The sequence below is a fragment of the Strongylocentrotus purpuratus genome, unplaced genomic scaffold, assembly GCF_000002235.5.
Source record: "Strongylocentrotus purpuratus isolate Spur 01 unplaced genomic scaffold, Spur_5.0 spur5_scaffold_15, whole genome shotgun sequence".
In the NCBI taxonomy this organism is placed as follows: domain Eukaryota; kingdom Metazoa; phylum Echinodermata; class Echinoidea; order Camarodonta; family Strongylocentrotidae; genus Strongylocentrotus; species Strongylocentrotus purpuratus.
Genome location: NW_022145600.1, coordinates 3,410,727 through 3,436,363, shown reverse-complemented (window position 1 = coordinate 3,436,363; position 25,637 = coordinate 3,410,727). Strand labels below are relative to the sequence as shown.

Below are 25,637 nucleotides of genomic sequence, written 5' to 3'. Positions count from 1 at the left end.
TACTTGAAATAATGGATCAACAAGAACGTATTGTTTTAAGGGTTGTTCTCTCCTTCCGTTCAGGTGCTCATGATATCCTCCTCGGGGAGCACGTGGGCAGGGTTCTAGGGTTCCAGGACCGGTCCAGGATCACATTGTTTTAATGACTATTCTCTCCTTCCGTTCAGGTGCTCATGACATCCTCCTCCGAGATGTCATGCACTCTGGCTTCCTCTACAAGAAGGCTCAGGATCGTAAGGTGGATGTCCTAGGAGAGGTCGGGGAGCATGTGGGCAGGGTTCTGGGGTTCCAGGACCGGTCAAGAAGGTGGCAGCTACGCTACGTCATCATCTATCAGCACTATGTATTGTACTTCAGGGACGACAAGGCCAAGAAGCCACAGGGAGTCTTCTCCCTGACAGGCTACAACAGGTAATAATAATGATGATTATTTAACTGTAATTTTTGTATAAACACACAGGCACAATTGCATGTTTCTATGCACTTTACAGAACAAAATACAGAAGAAGTGGAAATACACTGGGTTTATAATAAGTAAGGTAAGGGAGGTTACTTGATTTAATTGATTTAATTTGATTTGCCAATGTTAAATTGTTCAAAAATCAGCAAAAATTTATCACACACACACATACAATTATATATAGGGTTTATTTGTAGGTCCTCTTGTCAGGATTAGTCCAAATTAAAGATAAACTTGAGTTCTGGTAAAAAAAAGAAAATGAATTCTCACAGAATCTAACAAAATTTACACTGAATGTTCAAGATTACAAATAAATTTCATGTGCCAAACAATTTTGGAAGACAATGTATACTGGCTGAGTAATGAGCATAGAAAGATAAGGAAATCAGGGTAGTACCAGCCCCGACACCATGTGTGTTGTCCCATATACATCTTCCTGTGTAAGTGATTGTTACTTTACCAAGACTCTGCCAAATTTATGATGATTTTGATGACTCCAGAACCTTGCATTACACACCATTACTTACATGCTATATGATCAACTTTACTGATCCATTCCACACATTTTCTTTCACAATGCAATCGCATTACCAGAACTTAAGTTTATCTTTAAGAAGGAAGACAAAATATTTTTGTCACATCATAAGATGCAAAAGCTTCTAAAAAAAAAAAATTGAAATTTAGTTCTGGGGTACTAGATCACTATTAGGATATGTGGAAACTCCAGTTCGTAACTCTGTCATGATGTAAAATGTGTTACATTTAGAACTCTCCCATTAATTTAATGCTATTGTTTATCTTCAAAATAGCATTATTTTTGTAATTCAGTGACAGACTCCTTTTCCATGATACAGTAAGTGTAACATTCATGGTTTATGCTTTTTCAAATGAAGATGAACTAATGAAAAACACATCCTCTTGCAACCAATGAATTATGTATTTTTCTGTCATGATAACCAAACACCAATTCAAAGAAATTTTCAAGTTTCAAGTTTATTTCCAGATTTGGTTAAAAAATCAAAGAAATACAATCAACATGGGTGTGTGTATATAAAACAAAGATTTTAGAAATACATGTACTACTGGTATTCATAATGTGGTGGGAATAATAAAGGCCAACAGGCCTATCAAGGTAATTCCCACACTAAATAAAATGATTTTTTTTTTTTTTTAAATTGTTTATTATAAGGAAATTGGCCCCCCAAAAATAAAAACACTGGTCCACACTACCCATACCTGTTAGTATAATAAATATATTTTCTATTTTTAATGTCTTTGAATCAAGGGTCATGCGAGATGAGGCAGTGTCAGACGAGAGAAAATGGTCCTTCAAGATCATTGGGTTGAGGTCAGATTCCAGAACATGGTACTTCAATGCAGCATCAGAAAAAGAAATGAAGGTTTGTCCTGCATATTTTATAAATTCTTGGAAGATAATATTATTCCTTTCTTGTAAAGTGCATGCACATCAATTCATGATATGATGTTACAATCTTGCACTTCCAAAGAGTTTAGAATGTGATCATGTTGCTTTAGCTCTGGCAACTGTTACCAGTGCACTGTGCGTTTCAAGGAATAATTATACTAGATATCTATCTGTATCACCTGGGTTGAGTGTGTCAAATGTAGATTAATGTCCTAGCACTGTGGCTGAGATATTAACCCTTTTCCTTGTGGTTGACAGCCTGGTGGCGTCATAAAGTCAAGTATGAAATCCTGGTCTGAATTATAAGCATCTTAAAATTTTCCTTGCATTTTTTTCTTTTCCTGAAATTGACTGGTCAGGGCTACAAGGAAATATTAATTTCTACGCTGGAGGCTGTATGACTCAATTTTTGTTGACCAAGTTTTGATGGAAATGAAAAGGAGGGGGAAAGTTTAAACTGCTACCTGTGTGTCCCATTAGTGGGTCACATCCGCTAATTTGTTCAAGGGGTAAGGCACACCGAGAGATGACCCAAAAGGACAGAGTGATAAAAAGATGATTTTGACATACTCTTCCTATTTCCAATTCAATCCAATCTTTATCCAATATTTGTTTTAAAAGGATATCAAGATTCAAGATTTTATTTGTCCATAATATACAGAAATTTGTTTTCCATTGGTGTAACATGTAATATATAAAACATAAGACAAAAACATGGTGTCGTGTGCTGAAAGCCAGAAGAGCGTCAAGACTGCAAAGGAAAAGTCTATGAGCAGGTACGGTCCTCCGGCTTTCAGAATAAAACAATAGTCATGACAAGACAGTGACTTATACATAGCAAGAATTTTAAATACCATTCTGAATCACATCATGAATAAATTCAGGTATGAATATAAATGTGAATATGAAAGTAGAATAGGACAAGCAGCATCACAAAATACGAGCTGAAAGAGAAAGGAAAAGAGAGCTCAAGCTCGAAGGACTGATAAAAGAGAGAAATATAGGGAGAGTTGATAAGGGTCCAAAGGGAAAGGGGAGGGATAGAGAAGGAGAGATGGCATAATTTCCAATCAGATTATAATGCATGATAGAAAATACATCGCCATAGTAATGTAGAAAAAATCGGCAGCAGAGCTAAACAATGGATGTTTTTGACCCACAAAGGTGATAAGGTGGAAAACTTTCCAACCCAATCCCTACAAATTTATTTTACTAAAATCGCTAGTAATATATTTAGTATTTGTGAGTATACAGTGAAATTATTAAGATGGTTTGGCAAGCATCAACATAAAATGATTGTTGATAAGCAAATGGCCTTCTGAACTTGAAAATTGACCCCTAATTATTGATAATCACCTGTTGGAAATGTAAAGTAGGACCCCCTTGCTTAGGATTATTCCTTGTAATTGTCCTCAAACAAAAGAAAGCATCGAAAATATTATCTGAGTGATATTCGTTGTCTCGCAATCACTAGCGATATTATTTTCAATACTATATCCTCAATGAGTAATATATTTAGCATTAAAAGAAAGCATGTTTCCGGTCTTCAGTACAATGAAAATGTCCAAACATATGTATCATGTAGTCAATGCATTTAGTTTAGGTAGGTTCTTTTTCAAAATATTTTCAAGATTATAATCCAAATCTGAAGCAAATGCAAAAAAGAAGGCATATTATTATTATCACCAAAATGAACACATTTTTGTAATACTTGCTTGCTTATGTTTCATTCCATTTCAGGATGTAAATTGAAATAACAACTGAAATTAAATTATCATTTCCAATAACAAACAAGACAATCAATCCTTTAGGAAGAAATTTTAGAAATATTGTTTCCAGCAAGAAAAAAAAGGATCATCATTTACAATATAAATGATGAAAATACAGAAAAAACCTTAGCTCAAGTACTTCATACAAGATGATTACCAACTTACATTGTTTTTTAAACTATTTTTACATGTAGTGGTGAATCGGACTGCCTCATTTAGAATGAGTTTCATGGGGAACATGTGACTTGTAAAACAAGTGTGCATGCTGCAGTGTGGTACCTCTTAACACTGGCCTTCTTCCAAGGCTTCGTTAATCGTAGTTCTTTGTCACGTACGCAAGGACACAGTGTAGTTCAAAGTATCGGTAGACTCAAATAAGTGATTTGAGAAGTGATGATGTTATGAATAGAGTAATGATGTCATATTGAGAGTGATGTAATGAAGTTTAAGATGATGATGATGGTGGTGATAACAATGGTGGTGATGATGATGATGATGATAGTGATAATAATAATGATGGTGATGATAGTGATGATGCTGATTCCAAGGTTATAATAATAATGATGATGGTGATGATGATGATGATAGTGATACTGTGCCTCAGAATAGTTTACTAGATCGATGGCGCATAAAAAATGCTGTATTTATTATTGTAATCATGGTGATGGTGATGGTGATAATGATGATGATGATGTTGATGATGATGATGATGATAACGATGATGGTAAGAATGACCACTAAGATGATTTTTAGGTTTTACTGTTAGAGTCACTTTCCACTTTTTCTATTTAGTCTAAAAATATGTAGTCATTGAGTTCAATAACTCATAATTGATATATGAACAACTGAGTTTATACTCTTTTAAGGGATAAAGTAAGATAATGCCAACGTAAATGAGTAATGATATCCAGAGTTTCCAACTACCTTTTTCACAAGGGTCCAGATAATTGTTATGGTTAAGAGATGATATCAAACCAAGGGGGTGTTTCACAAAGACTAAGATCGACTTTAAGTTGGACTTAACTATGGCAGGCCGTTCATGCCACTGTTTGCTCTCATCATAATGCTCTTCAGATAATATTTTGTCCTTCAATAATGAATTATCAACAAATGTCAATTCTGTAGAGTTGTGACCATGATTTGTACGTCTCTTGAGAGACCAATGCCAGTAAATGGTGAGAGTAAACAGTGGCATGGACGGCCCGCCATAGTTAAGTCCAACTTAAAGTTGATCTTAGTCTTTGTGAAATACTCCCCAGGGCCCATGTGCATTGGATCCCAGTAAGTGCCATACCCTGCAACATCGCTCAAGTCATTTATGATAAGGAATACATTAGACGTAGATCATATTCTAACTTCAAAACTTCAATACCGCGTCATGGGATTGAAGTACCTCTAATACGACTGACAGGGAGACTATAAAGCAGTTGTTCGGTCATGTCACACGTCACACGTACGAGTAAGAGATGAGTCGAAGCTCCGATCCGTAGCGTGGGTTTCCCAGGGAAAGCGGAAGCTTGTCACCCGGTTTGAACAGGAGAGGAAAGGATTCTATTACCGACCCGATGACTGACTAGTAGGGGTCCTGTAGTACGGTTCGTTCACATATAGGTTTAACAGATCAGCAGGGGGTGTTTCACAAAGATCCTAAGTCGAACTTGACTCTAAGTTGGACTTCAACATTATGGAGAGCAATTTGTATCCTTAAAATAAAAAATATATTCAAAAGCAACAAGTATTTTTAGACTTTTCATAAATTCCAAATCAAGAACATGAAATCTCTTTGATAATATTTGAATGATTTGAATCCACATTTTATGCTTTTTTAAAATAAATTTTACAAAATATTTTCAAAGGTGCTAATGGCGTTCTATAGTTGTTAAGTCCAACTTAGAGATAAGTTCAACTTAGGATCTTTGTGAAACACCCCCAAGGTGTTTTTTTTTTTTTTTAAATTAATGATGACTTAAAGTGTAATATGATTCACATTTATGTATCTTGTAACACAGAGCTCAGTACATGTAGGACCTGTGTTGTGCGCAGTTACCATTCATTAACACATAAAATAATGCAGCATTGTTGTTTTTTTACAGTGTTTTAGCTCTTCTTATCTGAAAGAGCTTTCATCTTGCCTAGGCTGTTTATCATATCATATGTGAACAAAACCTTAGTCAATGAATGAACGCAATAAGTTTTGCATGTCATTTGATAGGAAGGGGGAAAGGGAAGGGAAGGGGGATGCAGTCATAGTTACTACATCTCAAGTCTCTGCCTTTGCTGAATATAAGAAATTCTGTGATATTCTTTTAGAACATATTCTTTAGTATATTCTTTGCAATAATGAAGTAGTTCGTTTATTAATGCATGGTATTTTGATAGTTGGTAAAGATGACAGTTACTGTTCCAAATGTTGAGAATTTTATCCCTTGATCGGCTTCAGTATGACACATGAAATATTATATACCCCCCCCCCCAAAAAAAAAAGATGAATAAGCTCAAAATGGTAAATTTTGCTACCATTTTCTGGAATTCCCTCTACTTCGTAAGACATACATATATAGATTACGTATCGGTCAAAGTTTAAACAAAACACTCCACAATAGATAGCAAACAGAAATAGCTAGATAGTTTTAAATGATAACACCATGTGATTATGTTACTGTAACTTCAATCGTGTTATATTGATTTAGCAGCTGAAATAACAATAGAATTTCATTATTTTTCCGTCTTTAAGAGGCTCCTCGATAAACAATACACGTACGCCTTCTTTCCGTCTTTGTTTCCTTCGAATCATGCGCATCAAATATATTCAAGTCTTCTTGTTTTCACTAGGTATATTTGCCTATGATATCATGTATCTTTAAGAAATGTGTATTCAATTTGGAGGGTATTACTGTGGAAATCAAGGAAACGACAGACAATCCCAAATTGTTGTAGTTGGTTGGGGACGTTGGCAAGAGGCTCTGTTTATCATGGCGAGAGTCCAAGTGGGGAGTACGGGCATGAATTTCAATTGAAATTTTGATGTATTTTCGGCATTTGAGTATGTCCATTGTAATAATAACCACTTTTCCTTGAAAAAGAATTATGAGCATTAGATAACCACTCATGTAAAATATATTTAGAATCACTTATGGATATTAGCGTTAATCCTGATATACAGTATATGTATATATGGAAAGTGCCATTGTTTAATTTGCTTTTTCTTATAAAAGTCAACATAATACTACTCTTAGAACATAAATTTAGAATCAAATTAGTGGTGATAATTGTAGTCTTGATTAATTCTACTTCTACATGTACTTCTATTTATACTTATACTTGTATTTGTACTTGTACTTATACTTATATTTATATTTAAATACTAATACTTAAACTTGTAATTATACTTATACTTAGACTTACCGTATACTTTTATGACAATACTCTGCAGGTTCCTTTTAGAAGGATGTCGTGCTAAGGATTTTGGCGTAGGTGCTTATTTGCAGTGCATTAAATATTATCTATGGTCTTGTACTCATATCCACTCTTTCTCTGACAAGAAAGGAAATGGATACCAAATTGTTAGAATGAATTTACTATCATATCATTTAACAGATTTCAATGTATTTTCACATATTTTTGGCAATAGTACCAGTTGTTGTTTTAGAAACCTTTTACTTAGAAAGCAAGAAAGAAAATATGCATCCCACTTTGTAATAATTGGAAACTTAATTGCATAAAAGTCAAGCTGCAATTGATCGCAACTCAGATCAAACGCAAATATCATACGCAACTTGTAATCAAACACAACTTTGTGTTTGGTCATATATCTATCATAAAGTTGCGTTTGATCCTTTTATCTGCTTGAAAGATTTGTTTAAAATCAAACGCAACTCTTTATGCAATGGCGGACCTCCGTTTGATTTTTAGAGTTGCGTTTAAATGCAACTCTTTATGCAAGAGGGCCCAGGGCATCATTGCTGAATCCCTGCTTGTATGTTTCTGTAGGGAGTATTAATCTAAAGGGGAAGGAGAGAAAGAAGGAGGGAGGAGAGAAGGAGAGATAGATAGAGGAAGCAAACAGAGAAGGGAGGGAAGGGAGAATGCATAGGAAGGAGAAAAGAAGAAAATTATTTATTTGTAAAATAAAAGAGGGACATATGAAGAAGCAAGGTAGATGAGTTGAAGTCAATCAAGATGAACCTTGCACCCCCTCTTTGACAGTGATCTCATCCATATAATGTCATAGCCTGCCGTTCATAATTAGCGACTCACCTTATCCTATCTGTCCAAATGTCACTTTGTCAGGCAAGTTCAAGTGCATGTCTTTGTGATGTTTTAGTGCATGCACAAAGTCATTATGCTCAGAACTTGTTGAAGTGACAAAGAGGTCAAATTGATATACCCAAAATTTTATTCAAGCAGTATTTAACATTTCTAAACTCCACTCATTTCAAGTGCATTGATTTTGAACAATCGACTTAGTAGTAGTAGCTGTAGTACTACTCTGTAGTAGTAGCTTTTAATCGGAAATCAGCCATTGGCAACAGTTTCTCTTTCTATACCCCATTGTTCTGCTTTCCTTAACTGTCAGACATATTCACGCTAGACAGGACTTACTTACTTTCTTTAATACCTCTGGCTGGGCTTAATATTTTGTTATGAGCATTGACAACTGTCTCTAGCAAAGTCTGAATGTGAAAATTGTTGGGTTAGGGTAATTACCAGATATAATTGCTGATTGAACCACTTAATAACTTTCAGTTTCCATCCTTCTATATTTGGGGGGGAAGGTTATGACCCTTGCCAACTTTCTCTAGCAAAGTCTGAATGTAACAATGGTTTGTTAAGTATAATTACCAGATGTAATTGCTGATTAAATCACTTAATAACTTTCAGTTTCTATCTGTATCTGTAAGAAAGAAAGTGTTAACTGTTCTGCTGGCGAGACAGAAAATGAGTTTAATAGCCTCTTGAGTAGGATTTGGTGAAGTTATATGAAAATTCAATGCAATTCAATTCAATTCAATTCAATTCATTTAAATTCCATTCAATATTTCGTCATGCAATATTAGTTTGATTATTAATTTCTATTTTGTTTCCTTTAATACAGCTATGGATGGCATATTTCAAAGTAGCTATGGAACAAGCAATTCATGGAAAAGCAAGAGAAAAGTAAGTATCTCCCAGACTGTGAAATGGAACAAATTGAAAAAATAATCTTAAGAAATATTTCCCAAGTATGGCCCCATGAAGGGTTAAGAATCATGTGTGACCGAGAAAAGAAAAATAGCCATGTAGAGAGATTATTTATTTTGTAAGTGTCAGTTTTGTATACCTTGTATACTAGAATGTTTAGAGTCTTATCAACCCTTTTTGTATATGAGCTTAAAACCATCATTGTTTCATATATAAAAGTCATTAAAATCTTCAAGGTTTGAAATAGAAGAAAAGCTATTGAGACATTTTTTATTTGTATTTTGCAAGAATATTTTCAAGTGTTTAAAAAACTTCATGTGACACAATAAATCTTTCTTATTGCAATTTTCATTTAAAATTCTGTAGACAAGCATGAGTTATACATTTATATACATATAGATTCAGAACATTAAACATTTCACTAAAAAGTACACGACTGAACTTCTACAATATCATCACATGAACTTACTCTCTGTGTTTTTTCTATCAAGGTCATTAAAAATCCTTCAGGATCTGAAATACAAGAACAGCCATCGAGACACGCTCTTCGAGGACGAGTCAAGGCACTCGGGGTCAAGCAGCGGGGGTCAACAAGCGGATCGAATGACCCCTTGGTCTACGAGGATATCGAGATGCCCCTCTACGATGACACAGCGAGTCCTACCAGTCCTAACGCACCCCTCCATAGACCCCTGCCATCGTTACCTACAGACGATTTTGATTCGTGTGAGGATTCATTCTTTTTCTTTGAATTTTTGTTGTTGTTGTAATACTCTGTTGTTTTTATACAAATGTAAAACCCTGATACAGTCAAACCTGCTTTAGTGACCACCTGTCTACAAAGGCCACATTTATTGTTTCCTTGAAAATGGTTTCTCATTGAATCATGTACTAAAAGAACCTGTCTACAAAGACCACCTGTATACAAAGGCCACTTTTTGTGTTTCCCTTGGGTGGTTGCCACAGACAGGTTTGACTGTATAACAATTAAGGTAGGAGCTTTTTTGTCTTGATAGGGTTTTCTATCAAAAAGAGCAGTACAGTCAAGCTGCTTTTGCAACCACCTGTCTTTAAAGACCATATTTTGTGTCTCACTTGACCAGTGTTTGTCATTGACACATGTATTAAAAGAACCTGTACAAGAAGACCACCTGCTTTCAAAGACCACCTGTCTTGCTTTCCTTCGGTGGTTTACATGTATGTCATGTGCGATAGAACCTCTAGTAGATTTTCTCAGAGCTCTATGTGTGATTATTTAACTTGAAAAGTGCACATAAACCATAGCATAAGAACAAAAATTGATGCTAAATATGATCCCAATTTAATAAGAAAACAATTTAATAAGAAAAGGATTGTTGCTAAATATGATCCCCATTTAATCATCAGGTCCAAGGCGGTCATCAGCTGGTGCTATGTCGGGCATTAAAAGACCAAATCAATTGTCTACAAGATCACCAATGGATGCAGATCAGGCAGGTAAGAAACGATTCCGCCTCCAATCGGGTGTTGCTATTATTTAACGCAACTGTAAGTGTTGTTTGGAAGTTCAGATTTGCAGGGCAAGAAGATAACTTGGAGAGTAGATTTGTGGTACAACCATGTGGAAGTCCTTAAAAGGACTGTTTGTATTCTTGTTGTCTGTTGACAAGACAATTAAACTGTCCATAACATCAAGTCTTTAATGAGTCTCTGTCTTTATCAGGCCTTCTCAATCAACACAAAAGAATTCAAACAGTCCTTTTAAGGACTATCGACATGGTTGTTCCACAAATCTGCTTTCTAAGAAACTGTAGATGATGATAAAATTGTCTGTTGATAGCCAGAAAAGCATTAGCTGCTATCTTTCGCACAGACTTGACGCTCTGCAGGCTCTCAGCAGACGATATTTGATTTAAAAAATAACTTATATGATTGGCCTTTGTAGCATTTTAATGGAGAGATCTATACTTCAGAATCAGATATGAGAAATGATAGCCAGTTCTTGATTAAATGAGCAAACCATGCCGATATGGTTTCGCTTCTCGTCACCATAGTTTATGATAGATCTTATTTTTTGTTAATATTTTATCTACTGGTATCTTATTCAAATATATTTATACAGGAACACAAGATCAGTATGTTACTTTTTATGCCTCCGCCACCGAAGGTGGTGCCGGAGGCATCATGTTTTCGGGTTGTCCGTCCGTACGTCCGTCCCGTTTGACCGTTATCACAATATCTCAAGAACCATTTAAGATTTAAACTTAAGACTCGGGAATAGTATTTATCACCATAGGAAGACGATCTGGGGCCCGTTTCATAAAGCATTTACCGCAGCGGTAAGTCCCATTTTCAGCGGTAAATTCCAGTTTCAGCGGTAAATTTGGAAGCAGCGGTAACTTTCCGTTTCATAAAACTTTACCGCTGAAAAAAGCAGCGGTAAGTGGTCATACCAACGGTAACAGTTACCGCAGCTTCATGAGGTGCGGTAAGTGTTGTTATTGCTATGTTTTTCCATAGACCTGTGTACAAAAGTGTTCAAATAAAGCAATTTTTTTAAATTTCCCATAGGCTGGTGTACAAATTTAGTATATTCTGCCATTCTTTTCACTAATTTCACATTATTCAACATTCATGCCATCCAAACCTCAATCTGACAATACAGGGAAACATTCCCTATGTCATTAAGTTCACAGCAATTCATCTTGCTTCGCTCCTTGAAAACAAGCCATCTTCATTGGAATTCACATCCTGAATTCCAATGAAGATAGACACCTCACTTGCATTGTACATGAAAATATCCATTCACTGATCTCCACACAAAGAACTATACTGAAATGATGACAATATTTAACAGATCAATTCGTTATTAATCAAGTTTGGATTTTAATTCATTTGATCCCTTCCTCGAAAGGTTAACGGAATAGCAGAGAGGGGGGGGGGGGGGATCGCAGCTTGAGGTTCTTTTGGGACAAAGTTTCTTATCAAATTTAGAAGCTTAACCCTACCTTAAGGCTAATACCAGTTACATAAATCAATGCTTCAACAAGTGTTTGTTACGATTTGTTCAAGCATGACTGGTCGAGTTTTGTGCAGTAGTTCTACAATCCATTAATTTAGTACATGTATATTGCAAGTAGTCCACAGTCAGGAGAGTCACAAACTCCTCTACCCCCACTGTCTCATCTTGATTCCTGAAGAGCCATGTCTGATTAGAGATGAACTTGAGAGAAATATCCAGTATCCACATTGTTTTGGAGTTGCGTGCTCCTTTGGCTGACTGCTCCTCTTTAACTACTGAAGACAAGTCCACTTGCATCTTTGTAACCAATGCTGACAAGCTGGCTGTTCATGAACAAAAGATTAGTTGAAGAAAAAGAAAAAAAAATCAAATGTTGTACAAGCACTTTAAGATGTAAAGCTAACATCATCAGTGTATTTCTTCTCCTTTTTGTTCTTCTGCTTCTTTTAGTAATCTTCAAAAGGCTATTAGTTTTATATAATGTTGCAAAATTGTTTTTGATTTTCTGATGGTATAACTCTATGATCAAATAAACATTTACTTTACTTATATTAAAGAGAACTGTTGCTGAGCTAGCGCCATGAGTGTCCATGGACGGTGTGTGCACTCTATAAGTTTACACTATTATTATTATTATCATTAACATACTGTTTGCTCGACAGGAGTACATTCCTATATTTCATGCTTTTTTGTCATGATTTTTTTGTAAACAAAAATATTTGTTATTATCACACTTTTGGGGCGACTACCTCCAGGATATAGCCATATGCGATAATAAGGCCTTGTATTGATGGGCTGACTGCCCCCCCCCCCCCAAAAAAAAAAAAAAAAAAAAAAAGGAGAGAGAAAAAAAAAATGATAATAATGAAATAAATAAATAATTACAAAATAAACAATTTAATTAATAACAATTTTAGTTCTAAAAATCAATAACAACAAATTCCTATATAGGAGTATGAAAAAGGAGATTAAATCGTATTCTGTCGCCTTTCTTAATCACTAAACCAAATGTTGATTGTAGGTTACTGTTGTCTAGAGAATATATTGTGAAAGTGGGATGGGTTGCAGGAAGCATGGATGGGTTGGTTGACAATTACAACTGACAGTTCATGCTCTTCTATTGGGCAACTTACTTCAGACACTGTCATCTGGTCTCTGAGCTTTAGACAGCAAGGTCCTTGTCTTGTCTGCCATATCATCATGAGCTTCTGCATTACATGTACAGGCACCTGTTTGTACAGAGACATACAATGAGTTCACTTTTATGGCATGTTCATGAAAGCAGTGTAAAATAATAACTATAAATTTAACAGCAGGGTATGTTTTTGCAGAAATTTTAGAACTTGAAGTAAAGGTGTAATAAAATATCAACTTTCAACAATACCAGTACCGGACTACCGGTATGTAGAAAGGGATTTAGGGTTACCAAACTTTGGGTACAGAATGTTTAAATAAATTTATGTTTTGCAATAGATCCAGGATTAAGGTTAAGAATTAATTTTGTGTTACAGCATAACCAGTAAACAATTGCCATTGTCGTAAAAATCGCTTACTTCTTTTAATTGGTAATACATTTCTACAATACATGTTTCACAAACTGCAGGTCAGTGTATTATTACTTTACTAAAGCTATTGTAAATGATGGAAAGAAGTCTGTATACTATTTCCCCTTCCACTCTTCATCATGTTTAAGCTGCTATCACAATACAGATGATGAGCAACATACATGCAGCTTCACCAGCACCTGCAAAATTGTGTTGGATGACACTTCATCCAGTGACCACAGCTCCACGTCAATTTCCTACACTGTTAAACGAAATAATTAACATTATCCTGGACCCAACACTCGACCAAAACCTAACCCTAAACCACCTCAATCCCAATTGCAGCCCTCGACCGAACCCTATACATTTGACGAAATAAAGCCTGGAGCAGTCGTTGCAGGGGTAAATGTCGGTTCGCTAAAAATGCCATGACAGACTCAAATCCTATGAATTTATCTCGAATTATTACCCAGATTGGTTAAAAAACATGTAATATTTATTATGAATTACCAGTCCATTGTGCTTTGCTCCTCCAAGAGGCCATCGCTTTGAGGTAAAGGGCAGAAATTCAAGGCCGGAACCTCAAGGCACCCCATGATCTTTCTACAGGAAGCCCTCCTTCTGGAACAGAATTATAAACACTTCAATAAATATTGACAAAATATGAAAGAAAATACAAATATAATAGCATTATTAAATATTGCTTGCCATTCCTTTTCATATTATTGACCCCCCCCCCCCCCCCCCCACTTTCTACATTAACTTCAAATGTTAATTCTAAAAAGAGATACATTGGAAGTTAAAACACTATACAGCAACTTGTTACTAGACATTTTGATGCATAGCCACCCCTTTGCATCCCCACAGGTTCCTTTAGTACATGTTTCAATGAGAAACCATTTTAAAGGGAGACAAAAAATGTGGTCTTTATAAGACAGGTGGTCACTAAAGCAGGTTTGACTGTATATGCTTACCTTCTCTTGTGACGGTCTGTTTTCTCCAGGTCATTCTTGTTTCAAGCACATTCTCAGAGGAGGCAAGCATTTGATACTGCGACAAGTCTCAATGTACATTTTCCTGTAAAAGAGAGGGGGAATTTAATATTTAGAATGAAAACTGAGTATGACCATTTAATGTTTGATGAGCATTTGCAGAATTAACGTGTTTTAATTTGGATTTCACACAAAAAAACCTCCTTCATTATTAGGCCAACTAACAAAAATGGGAGTTACTCGTCCTTTATTTTCTATTAAAGGAGGAGGCAGGGCATTACTATTTACTAATTTTTAATTTTTTGATATTTTTGTCCAAAATGACGTCATGCTAAATATAGCTGGCCAAGGTATATTTATTAACAGATATTGAGCTCAGGCGCGTACGCAGGGGTTGGGGGGTTGAACCCCCCCCCCCTCAAATTTTTGTTGTTGTGTGTTTTGGAGGAAACCCCCCCCCCCCCCCCAACAAAATCACACAAAAAAAACAAAAAAAATTTGTACTAATGGGTGACCCAAAAAACCTGACTTACCCGGCCAGGCTTTAAATTTCAATATTTTTAGGGCAAGGCCACTTTTCTGTGGGGCACATTCCTTTATTACAGCACAAATAGAAAGAATTGGAAAGGGCACAAAAAATCTCCAAGGCCAATGAGAGGGGCATTGAGGCCAATCAAAAGGGCATCCACGACCATGGCCTTGGATTAATTTAAGCCTATACCCCCCCCCCCAAACAGATCGAAATAGCAATCGACCAAATTTTTAGGACAAAAAAAATAATAATTAAAAAGGTGCTCTTACCCCCCCCCCCCCCCCCTCCCCCCGCTTATTCAGCGACTCTCTGAGTCGTTGCGAAATTTTTTATCAATCCTGGACCAAAAAAAATGTGCTCTTATCCCCCCCCCCCCCCTTTCATGCAACCAATCTTGAAAAGTAGCCCCCGAAAGTGTTTAAATATTTTTTCTCTGCTACAGTAGCTTTAGTCTCTTTAGTCTTAAGACTAGACCCTACGCAAAAACTATGCAAAAAACAACTAGGCGTTGTGGCGTGCGCCTGTAATCCAGCTAAAAAGTGGAAGTTACAAACTGATTCAGCCGAGGACGCAGGTTCGAAACTGAGTCACGTCTTTCGGATGGTGACGTTTAAATAATAATAATAATATTTAATTTTTATATAGCGCTTAATACAAATGTCTCTAAGCGCTTTAAAAATATATACTATTACTATTATTACTATTATTATTACTATATTACTATTAAAGGTCGGTCCCAGACGTAAATAATCATATCTGATTGATACACCAGACCTGCCAACCTCTGGAGTTCAAAAACTGTATTCTTTAATCCCAAAAGTTGTATTTTGCTGACAAAAGTTGTATTCTTAAAAATAAACATGAACTGTTACGTGGATCAATTAATGCCTCTTACAGTTCCTACATACAGGAAGAATTTTTTTATTGATCGTTGGTTGAATATGCATGATTTCGTCACGACTGGTGTGTTCGATGAACCAATGAACATCCCCAAATTGCCAATGTGAGATGCTTTATAGGACAGAATGGGCATTTTGCCATTGAAAATGGCACACACACACACAAAATGCCAAAAAAAAAAATATATATTTAAAAAAAAAAAAAAAAAAAAAAAAAAAAAAAAAAACATTTTTTTTGTTTTTTTGTTTTTGTTTGGAAAATCGTATTTTTGTCGTATTTGCTTCTAAAAATCGTACTAAATACTACTAAATCGTACTGGTTGGCAGGTCTGTATTACACGTCTGTAAAAACCCAATACACACACACACACATTAAAGATCTTTCAGACAGTAGACTAGACTCGTCTCTAAAACTATAACGTCTAAGTTAGATCTAGACTCTAGTCTAGTCTAGATCTAGACTAGAGTCTATTGAAATCTAAATCTAGACACTGTTTGGGTTCTTGCAGTTTACTGCAGGAGTTGCTGTTTCAATAATTAGGATAAAATAGAACTGTAATATTCGGTTCTAAATTTATTAAATCCGACACTAAGCTCAGCTCAGCCAGCTCAGTCACTCCAGACAACAGCATCGAATGACGGTAGGACCGATGCATAAGTGCCCGCCACCAGCCCGGGCGTTACACGCAGCTCCCGCTCTCGGTTTGGGCGCATGAAATTTGACAAACACTCGCACGCGAGCTCTCATAATCAATCTTTGTTTAACCGCTGGAAAAGTATTTAAATATAAATAAGCACACATATGTCGAGTTATGAATATAATTCTTCGTATTATGGAATAAATATGACATGTACTTACGGGATTTCTATGAAAAAAACATTTCAAGCACCGAAGTTGAGTTCATTGTCACGGTGATTGCAGACGACGGCAAAGCACAATGGAGCTATTGCGCACGCGCATAATCGTAATGATCGTTTTTTAAACGATCACTTTGTTATTAGTTTTATGAAACGTATTTTCACTTCAATAACAAGCTACGATAGTCGTAATCAGATTTGTCATAGATACCAGATTTGTTATAGTCGTAAGTCAAAAGCTTTATGAAACACCCCCCTGATTAGATTTTGGAGTACGTAGGTCAAAGGTCACAGGTCACAGAGGTCAACTTATGAAATTCCTTGTATTGAGTTTGTTAGCGCGATATCTCAAGAACCATTTGAGATTTAAACTTCAAACTTAAGGATAGTATGTATCACCATAGGAAGACGATCTGATTAGATTTTGGAGCACGTATGTCAAAGGTCAAGGGTCACAGAGGTCAACTTATGAAATTCCATACATTGAGATTGTTATCATGATATCTCAAGAACCACTGGAGATTTAAACTTCAAACTAAGTGATATTGTGTATCACTATAGGAAAACAATCTGATTACATTTTGGAGCATGTAGGTCAAAGGTCAAGGGTCATAGAGGTCAACTTATGAAATTCCATACATTGAGATTGTTATCATGATATCTCAAGAACCACTGGAGATGTATAAAAACTTCAAACTTAAGGATAGTATGTATCACCATAGGAAGACGATCTGATTAGATTTTGGAGCACGTAGGTCAAAGGTCAAGGGTCACAGAGGTCAACTTATGAAATTCCATACATTGAGATTGTTATCATAATATCTCAAGAACCACTGGAGATTTAAACTTCAAACTTAATGATAGTGTGTATCACCATAGGAAGACAATCTGATTAGATTTTGGAGCACGTAGGTCAAAGGTCAAGGGTCACAGAGGTCAACTTATGAAATTCCATACATTGACATTGTTATCATGATATCTCAAGAACCACTGGAGATTTAAACTCCAAACTTGTTTAAATTGCTCTATGGCGGAGGCATCATTTTCGACTGCGCGCAGTCAAAATTCCATCTAGTTTCCATGTAGGTCCTGACATTAAAACATAAAAATATGAACAATTGTTGAATGATAAAAACAAATTAACAGTCAACATAATAACAAGGAAAAAGATCAAGTCCGAATCTTGAGTTTATAATTTGCAACCATATACTGAAAGTAAAAAAAGTATTACATTTCCTTTCAGGGGGTTTCTGGTATTAACAGACTGTATTCCTTTAAAAATTCTAACTTCATTTTTTTAATTCCATTGGGGCTATAAAAACAGGCTTATTTATGAAGGGCATTGTGATTATTTCTTAGAGGAAATTGCTCAAATCTGGAAGAGTGATTTTATTACCAATGAAAATGCCAATTTTTATTCTACTTTTATTATATTGTTCTTATACATTTCAAGGAAATTTCCTATGGTCAAAGTACTGTCAACTTCTCTTCTATTGTTGTATATTCATATTATCTGTTTGTGTGTATTTGTGTCAGGCAGGACATTGTCAATCAAACCTGATACAAAAAAAATCTAGCCTGTCATAGCAAAGGATATATCAAGGATTATATGGATATCATAAGCCAACAGGGACACTGCTTTCATGAAATACAATCCAGTCATTTTGGAAGTTGCAACAAATTCAAGGATATCCTTAGCCAGATCAGATACCGCTTATTCCAATTATTGTTCTGTCATAAGGGTGATAACAATGGATTTTAGCAAAACTTTAAAAAGATGCATTTATCAAATTACATCTATCTTTAATAGAAGATTCAACTTTGACTTTGAAGATATCTTAACCTAAACTTGATAGCGCTTACATGAAATAATGTCTCATCGAAAGTAATGATGATATTTAAGATGTGAGGGTTTGAGAACAAATGGGCCGAAATGGATAATAATTCAACCCAAAACTATCCTGTCATAAAGTATGAAATAACAGATTCAGGAGTGTCTTAATCTAAAAGGGATACGAGAACAGTTTTGACAACATCAAATCTTAGCCTCAAGGAATGATTCCATCATAAAATACTGTCTCATCATAAGGGATATTACAACAGATGCGACGATATCTTAATCCTAAATAGATCAGACTCTCACAAAATATCTGTCTTGTCATGAGGGATATAACAATGGATTTGCAATGGGATAAAAGTCACAAAAAGTGGAACTTCTGTACCTTGACTACCATGTATGAGTTGGCTGTTTTCATTGTTGACAAAAATCCAACTCAACAAGCATGTCTATCCAAAGAGGATTTACGAGAGATATTTGGCTCCTTCCTATAGATTAAATTTTTCTGAAACTTTAGAGATGGAAATGTCAGATATCATAATGGTTTAAGGCAAACTCAAAAGATTTGAAAGATAATCTCTGTCTTCCTACATTTTTCGATTTGTAGAGATTTTGACGTCCGATATTGCAAAGGTTTGAGGCAAGTTCTGATGGTGATGATAATGTGTACACGTCATAACCAATATCAAAAAATTTGCAATCCTTTATCTGTACGTATATGTCACATTCTCATCTATTCGTATGTAGTGAGGATGAATCTCCTTTATTGATCCCTCGTTCTGTAACATCTTTGTCATTATCGATTGTTCTATATCATTTCTGAGGGACCGTGAGAAACAAACAAAATACAAATCATACGCAATAAACAGGAAGAGGATTTGTTTCACAATTCCTTACCGGTATTTGTATCTGTGTCACATGTAATAATGTATGTTGTTGTTTCTTATCTTCTTATTCATTCTTTTGTTTTCAACCATCTTGTCAGTGTCTACTGTATGTCATTGAAGAAGTCACCAGTATGTTTGTCTCATTGTTGCAGCTGTTCTTGTTTCTTTCTTTTGATGATCATCCTGTTTGTCTTGTCGCTTTTCTTTGATTGTCAAGTTTAGTTCATTATAACTAAGGATTTTCTGTATCTTATCTTCAAGTTGCTATTTCTATTTCTATGCCTGTACCCCTTTAATATCAATAGTAGGTCTAGGATCTAGAACTCACTCCGATCCCACCAAGCATCAAAATGACAGCTCTTCCTCCTCCTCCTCCTCTTCCTCCTCCTCCTCCTCCTCGTCATCCTCCTCCTGTTCATCATCATCTGGGTCTAGAAGGGGGTCATCCACGCCAGGAACGAGACTTAAGATCCCCTCTAACTCGGCGCCAGGCTCACCCAGTAGTCGACCGCGCTTTCCGGAACCGCTTAAGATCCACCGTGAGTTTAGGGATCATCCTCCGTCTTTGGAAAGGATCGATCCTCGGGCACGCGCATGATTGTTCTTTAATAGTGACTAGTAGTGTTGTAGATGGATTGTTAGTCGTGGCCTTGCAGAATCCTGCCTGAGTTCTTTTCCATGTTCCTTCTTATCCATTTTTGCTTTTGTTTTGCAGATCAAGAAAGAATCTCAACCCATCATAACTGAAGTGCAATCCAACCTGTCCATTAAAACCACCTGCGCATTGAGACCACCTGCCTATGAAGACCTTTTCCTTGAGTTGATTTTACTTGTGTTTTTATCTGCAGAACTTCGTCACTGGATGAGTTATACTGTGTTGCTGCTTACAAAGGATTGTTCTTAATGAGCTTCAAAACCAGGATGGCAGGAACATAAATAAATTAACAATTCAGGCATGATGTGGGTTTCAATCCGTATACTAGTAGTGCATACCACTTTTAGGTGATTTTTAGTGACATCTTCACTTGTTTTCTGTCGTTCATGTTCACCATATGCACTATACATGTGTTTATTGTTTATTAAAGATTCAGTTGGTATGTTCATTGTAGCTTCGGAAATATTAATCATCATTTAGTTCATTCGTGGTGCACGTTAGGACATACGTTACTAATAAGTGTTTTTGTTTTTCAACTTCACAGGCTTTGTGGTTACTTGTATAGATGGATGTGGTACATTGCATGCTTTCATGATGCTTGATGATAATGCATCTGAAAAGAACTAAATAAACTAATAAATAAGTAGTCTTCAAGTGCTTCATGAAGGTGTCTAGTGTGGGTGCTGCTGTACCGCTGTTCTGGGACAGTTGATTCCAGAGGCGAGGCGCATATGATCGAAAAGCATTTTCATCTGTCACTGTGGATGTTCTGGGTATGTGGAGAAGAGAGCGTCAAGTAACACCTGGCTGGAATGCTCCCCAGGGACCCCCAGCACTGAATCCAATGACCGGGGTAATAGTATATCTGTAAAGCGCTGTAAGATACTAATCTCTGTTTTGTGAGGACATTTTTTATTTCAGTTGACGATCGGAGTATGACGTCAGAAGCGATGGTTTTTTGGTTGAATTTTAGTCTGCCGAGTGGGGGCGTAGTAAGTTAGCTGCAAATGATTCTCAATTTTGGGAAAAGTCATCCTTCTGATTGCGATCAATATTTAGTATTTCCAGACAAGCCCAATGTTGTGAGTATAATTTGAACATATGATGTTGATAATTGATAACTAGCCGTCAGTTTGAGTTGGGTGTTGGTTTTATACAGTTCATAGTTTTCAGATAATTGATGTATAAAATTTGTTATGAAAGTGATTCGTATGCACAGTAACTTTTATGATGCATTACACGTGCAGTTACATAATACGGTGCATGTGTGAGCGCTATGGGGATAGTCTGTTGTACAGAACGTGTTGTGTTATTTTAATATCATTTATATATAGGCAGTCGTATAAAAGGACAGAATGAAGATAAATTCTGGTTACTGTAGACATGTATGTAAAGAGGAATATAGGGTAATATGTGTAGAGCCAAAAGGGTTATTGTTTTATCATGCACACAAATATTAGTGAACAAAGGAAATAGAAGCAGCCATATTAGGGTATCTTAAAGGTTTTTATTCATCTGCTATAAGGAAATAGAACATAATATTTAGTGGGCATTGATATTTCATTTTGGAACAGTATAATGTGTCATTTCAGTAAACGTGCATTAATCATACAACTCATTTGATGCAAGATTATTGTAAACACAGTTGAAAATCGACATATTATTTATGATTGTTTATAATTCTGATTAAATTTCAGGTTGAATCGCCTTTTGTGAACGGTATCGCATCATGCTTGAAATTGTCGCTATTTATTGAAGTGCAGTCAGTCCGATTGGCAAGTTATACGCTACATTAAGTTCAACAACAGTGCTTTAAGTCAACATGAGCGATATGTCCCATCAAGAGTCCGTCAAGCCCGGGGATTCAGCAAGCCAGACTGGCAAGAGCAGCACGAGCAGTACCTCCAGAGCTAGAGTCAAAGCAATGGTGAAGAGAGCGGCCTTGGCAGCCCAGGCAGCAGCTCTCCATCAACAACAAGCTCTTGAACTGGAGGAGTTTAAGCTGAAGCAGAGAAGGAGTAAGCTTGAGCTACAGACAAGACTCAGCATGGCAAAAGCTGAGGAAGAGGTTTTCTCCCAGCATGGAGAGAGCATGACTGCTGCTGCAAATGAAGATGTCTCCCAACAAAGAGGGGCCTTGACGACGGAGCCCAGCATGGCTACAGATTTAGAGAAGGGTGTCTACCAGCTGAGACAGCCCTCAAAGGTGCAACCTAACAGGGTCAGCACTACAGACAAGGACTTCTCCCAGCGTGGAGAGAGCATGACTGCTGCTGCAGGTGAAGATGTCTCTCAACGAAGAGGGGCCTTGACGACGGAGCCCAGCGTGGCTATAGATTTAGAGAAGGGTGTCTACCAGCTGAGACAGCCCTCAGAGTTGCAACCCAACAGGGTCAGTGCTACAGACAAGGACTTCTCCCAGCATGGAGAGCCCTTGAAGTATGATACCACCATTAACCAGAGTGAAACCACAGAACAGAATGGCTCCATACTAACTGGGTCAGAAGCATGTTATGGAATCGCCATAGGGGCCGGTATGCGATGTGTACTTCCCATAGGTCCAGTGCATGTTCAGGCAGCAGATGGAGATAGATGTGTTCGTACCTATGCTCTACTGGACTCAGGTTCGACCACTTCCTTCTGCACAGAGAGCCCTGTAAGGAAAGTGTCGGCACAGGGGGAAGAGCGCATACTTTCCATATCAACTTTGGACGATCCTGATGGAAGGATCCAGATTCAAGATGTGAGTCGTATGGTCGACACAGGTCTCATGACAGAAAGAGTGAAGCTTCAGAAGGTTTCTACCAACAGGAAGACCGACTTACTGAGTGATGACATGGCCAGTATGCGAGACTTAGAAGGATGGCAGCACTTAGAGGGGCTGGATCTACCATTTGCCTGCGGACAAGAAGTGGGACTCCTGATAGGGCAAGATGCGCCATTTGCCCTGATGCCCTTAGAGAATGTACGTACTGTACTTATATGGTCCTTGCATGGCCCTGCTGCTGCTATTCCAGACAAAGGAATGTCGGTGAAGGACAGAAAGGCTCTTGAAATACAGAATGAAGGGAAGTGCACAGAGATGGAACAGTACCAGTTTCACATACCCTTCAAGGAGAAACGACCTACATGTAGCTTGACAGACAAACCATGGGTAGCAGAACAAAGGTTGCGGAGTCTTAGAAGGAAGCTAGGTAGAGATGATGCTCTGCACAACAAGTACACAGAAGGTTATGCCGAGGAGGTGGAAGAGCAAGATTGTCAACCAGGTGACGTAACATGTCGATACCTCCCTCATCCAGGTTTACGATTTGGTACTGTCAGTCGACGAGCACACACCCCGCAATGTTTGGCCTTTGGGAAGAGTCCTTCAGACATGGCGAGACGAGAAAGGCTTCGATCGACAGTGTGAAGTGAAGACCTGAACCAGCGTACTGCGGGAGACCAGTTACTAAGCTCTGTTTAATTTTGGAGGCAGATTCTTAGAAACATTTTTGTGTTTCTAAGATGAGGGGTCAAGCCTAGCGCTGTCCCGTGCCAATTGTAGAGGTATTTGTGTTTTGTGTTCTTAAAACCAGAAAGCGGAACTGACATCGATCTTATCGCGTATTAGAGTAACATTGATCAGTCGAGAAATTGAGGAATTTTTGTGCTTCAGCATCATGGACAGAGTGTCAACATTTGAGCAACTTTCAGAGAATTTTTAGAGACTTTTACAAGAAATTTGAGGAAAGTTCAGCGTTTCAGAAGAAGTTCTAAGCAAGAAAATATGTTGCAAGACAAAGTTGATATTTAGTCATAAGAGGAAATACATATTATTCTGATCCTCTAATAATTCAGAGAATGTCGAAGAACAAGATTTTTGAAGAAAATGGATTATACCATAATGCAAGACTGACATGGTGTAATTTATGTTATTATGATATTGGAAAGTAACGTTTTTGTTTTTCAACCTTCTAAACAAACTCATATTCATTAGAAATGGTAAATGTGCTTTTCCTTTATATTCATATGATGAATGCATTTGTATGTATTCTATATTAGGTTTATTTCCAGAGGAGAAAGCTTAAAGTTGCAGAATGAATACATTCAAATCAGTTATACATGTTGATGATATGTGGTTTATTACTGTTTCCGTGACAACCAAATTACATGGCGTTGGCTATTTGGTAGAATATGTAATACCAGAATCGATAATGTCATATATGCAGATTAAATGGTATATGCAGATGATGTATTTGTCTATGTAGGGATTTGGAAGTTTCGACTAGGAAAATTTATATTTTCTAGCAGATAATGTCTTGTGAAGTTATATTTGGATACAACAACATGACTCTATGTGTACTGGAATTGGTATGTGAATTCAATTCAGTTTTAAACAGTATCTGTGAAATCGTACATAGTGTTGATTATAGAATCAATATTTCCTTTTATTGGGTGACACATAACAAGATTTCTCTTTTAGTTTGTATGGGATTGAAAGAAGTGGTTGTAGTGGTAACAGTTGCCAACAGAGATTTTTTAGAGTGAAATTTTGGTTTTCATATTTTAATGTGAGAATTTATAAAGTTAATTTATTGAAGCATGTTATACATTGATACAGGTAGTATGGCAACCAACTTTGTTGTAAGTTTATTTGAAAAGGAAATTGTAGTCCTTTTTGGTGTTGTAACAAGGAAATCTAGACATGAACAACTTTTTTCTTTTTCATTTGCAAAGAAAGTTGTTTGGTTGCTTAGGTGTTCATGAAAATTAATGTAAATTAGATTATTTGTTAATTGGTGCATGAAGGCATTCAGTATAGATAGCTATGTTTTAAATTTTGGGATTCCTTTGGAATTTTGGATAAAGTATATACCTGTAAGTCCAGGTTGAGAATAAGAAGAGATTAGAGAAGTAAATGTTCAGTAAAATCTTCACATTTAGGGGCCGGAATGTAAGATACTAATCTCTGTTTTGTGAGGACATTTTTTATTTCAGTTGACGATCGGAGTATGACGTCAGAAGCGATGGTTTTTTGGTTGAATTTTAGTCTGCCGAGTGGGGGCGTAGTAAGTTAGCTGCAAATGATTCTCAATTTTGGGAAAAGTCATCCTTCTGATTGCGATCAATATTTAGTATTTCCAGACAAGCCCAATGTTGTGAGTATAATTTGAACATATGATGTTGATAATTGATAACTAGCCGTCAGTTTGAGTTGGGTGTTGGTTTTATACAGTTCATAGTTTTCAGATAATTGATGTATAAAATTTGTTATGAAAGTGATTCGTATGCACAGTAACTTTTATGATGCATTACACGTGCAGTTACATAATACGGTGCATGTGTGAGCGCTATGGGGATAGTCTGTTGTACAGAACGTGTTGTGTTATTTTAATATCATTTATATATAGGCAGTCGTATAAAAGGACAGAATGAAGATAAATTCTGGTTACTGTAGACATGTATGTAAAGAGGAATATAGGGTAATATGTGTAGAGCCAAAAGGGTTATTGTTTTATCATGCACACAAATATTAGTGAACAAAGGAAATAGAAGCAGCCATATTAGGGTATCTTAAAGGTTTTTATTCATCTGCTATAAGGAAATAGAACAT

At 36.5% G+C, this 25,637-nt stretch overlaps 2 protein-coding genes and 1 long non-coding RNA gene across 4 annotated transcripts in view; 2 read left to right on the top strand and 1 right to left on the bottom strand.

Annotated features, from left to right (window-relative positions):
* The first annotated feature begins 304 nt into the window (after positions 1-304).
* The window catches only part of LOC115918624 (nucleolar protein dao-5-like), a 34,918-nt gene continuing 9,585 nt past the window's right edge, over positions 305-25,637 (top strand). The window contains exons 1-6 of one of the 2 annotated variants that reach the window (XM_030985379.1): positions 305-411; positions 1,746-1,860; positions 8,751-8,812; positions 9,328-9,562; positions 10,223-10,312; positions 19,692-19,925. In XM_030985379.1, the coding sequence (XP_030841239.1) occupies positions 1,782-1,860; positions 8,751-8,812; positions 9,328-9,562; positions 10,223-10,312; positions 19,692-19,925 (700 nt within the window). In that variant the 5' untranslated portion in view covers positions 305-411; positions 1,746-1,781. The remainder of the gene's footprint in view (positions 412-1,745; positions 1,861-8,750; positions 8,813-9,327; positions 9,563-10,222; positions 10,313-19,691; positions 19,926-25,637) is intronic. The other variant, XM_030985380.1, reaches the window with a different exon arrangement.
* On the bottom strand, positions 12,968-14,506 carry LOC105442571. Its single transcript, XR_972452.2, has 3 exons — positions 14,356-14,506; positions 13,892-14,002; positions 12,968-13,066 (listed from the first exon to the last, which is right to left on the bottom strand). It is a non-coding gene; the product is annotated as an uncharacterized LOC105442571 (long non-coding RNA).
* On the top strand, positions 20,924-24,272 carry LOC115923980. Its single transcript, XM_030985378.1, has 2 exons — positions 20,924-21,123; positions 21,739-24,272. Exon 2 carries the CDS (start codon positions 21,864-21,866, stop codon positions 23,451-23,453), a length of 1,590 nt encoding a protein of 529 aa, XP_030841238.1. The 5' UTR covers positions 20,924-21,123; positions 21,739-21,863; the 3' UTR covers positions 23,454-24,272.

Excerpts from the sequence above, each read along its gene's own strand:
- LOC115923980 (XM_030985378.1), top strand. The coding sequence starts at position 21,864 with ATGAGCGATATGTCCCATCAAGAGTCCGTCAAGCCCGGGGATTCAGCA.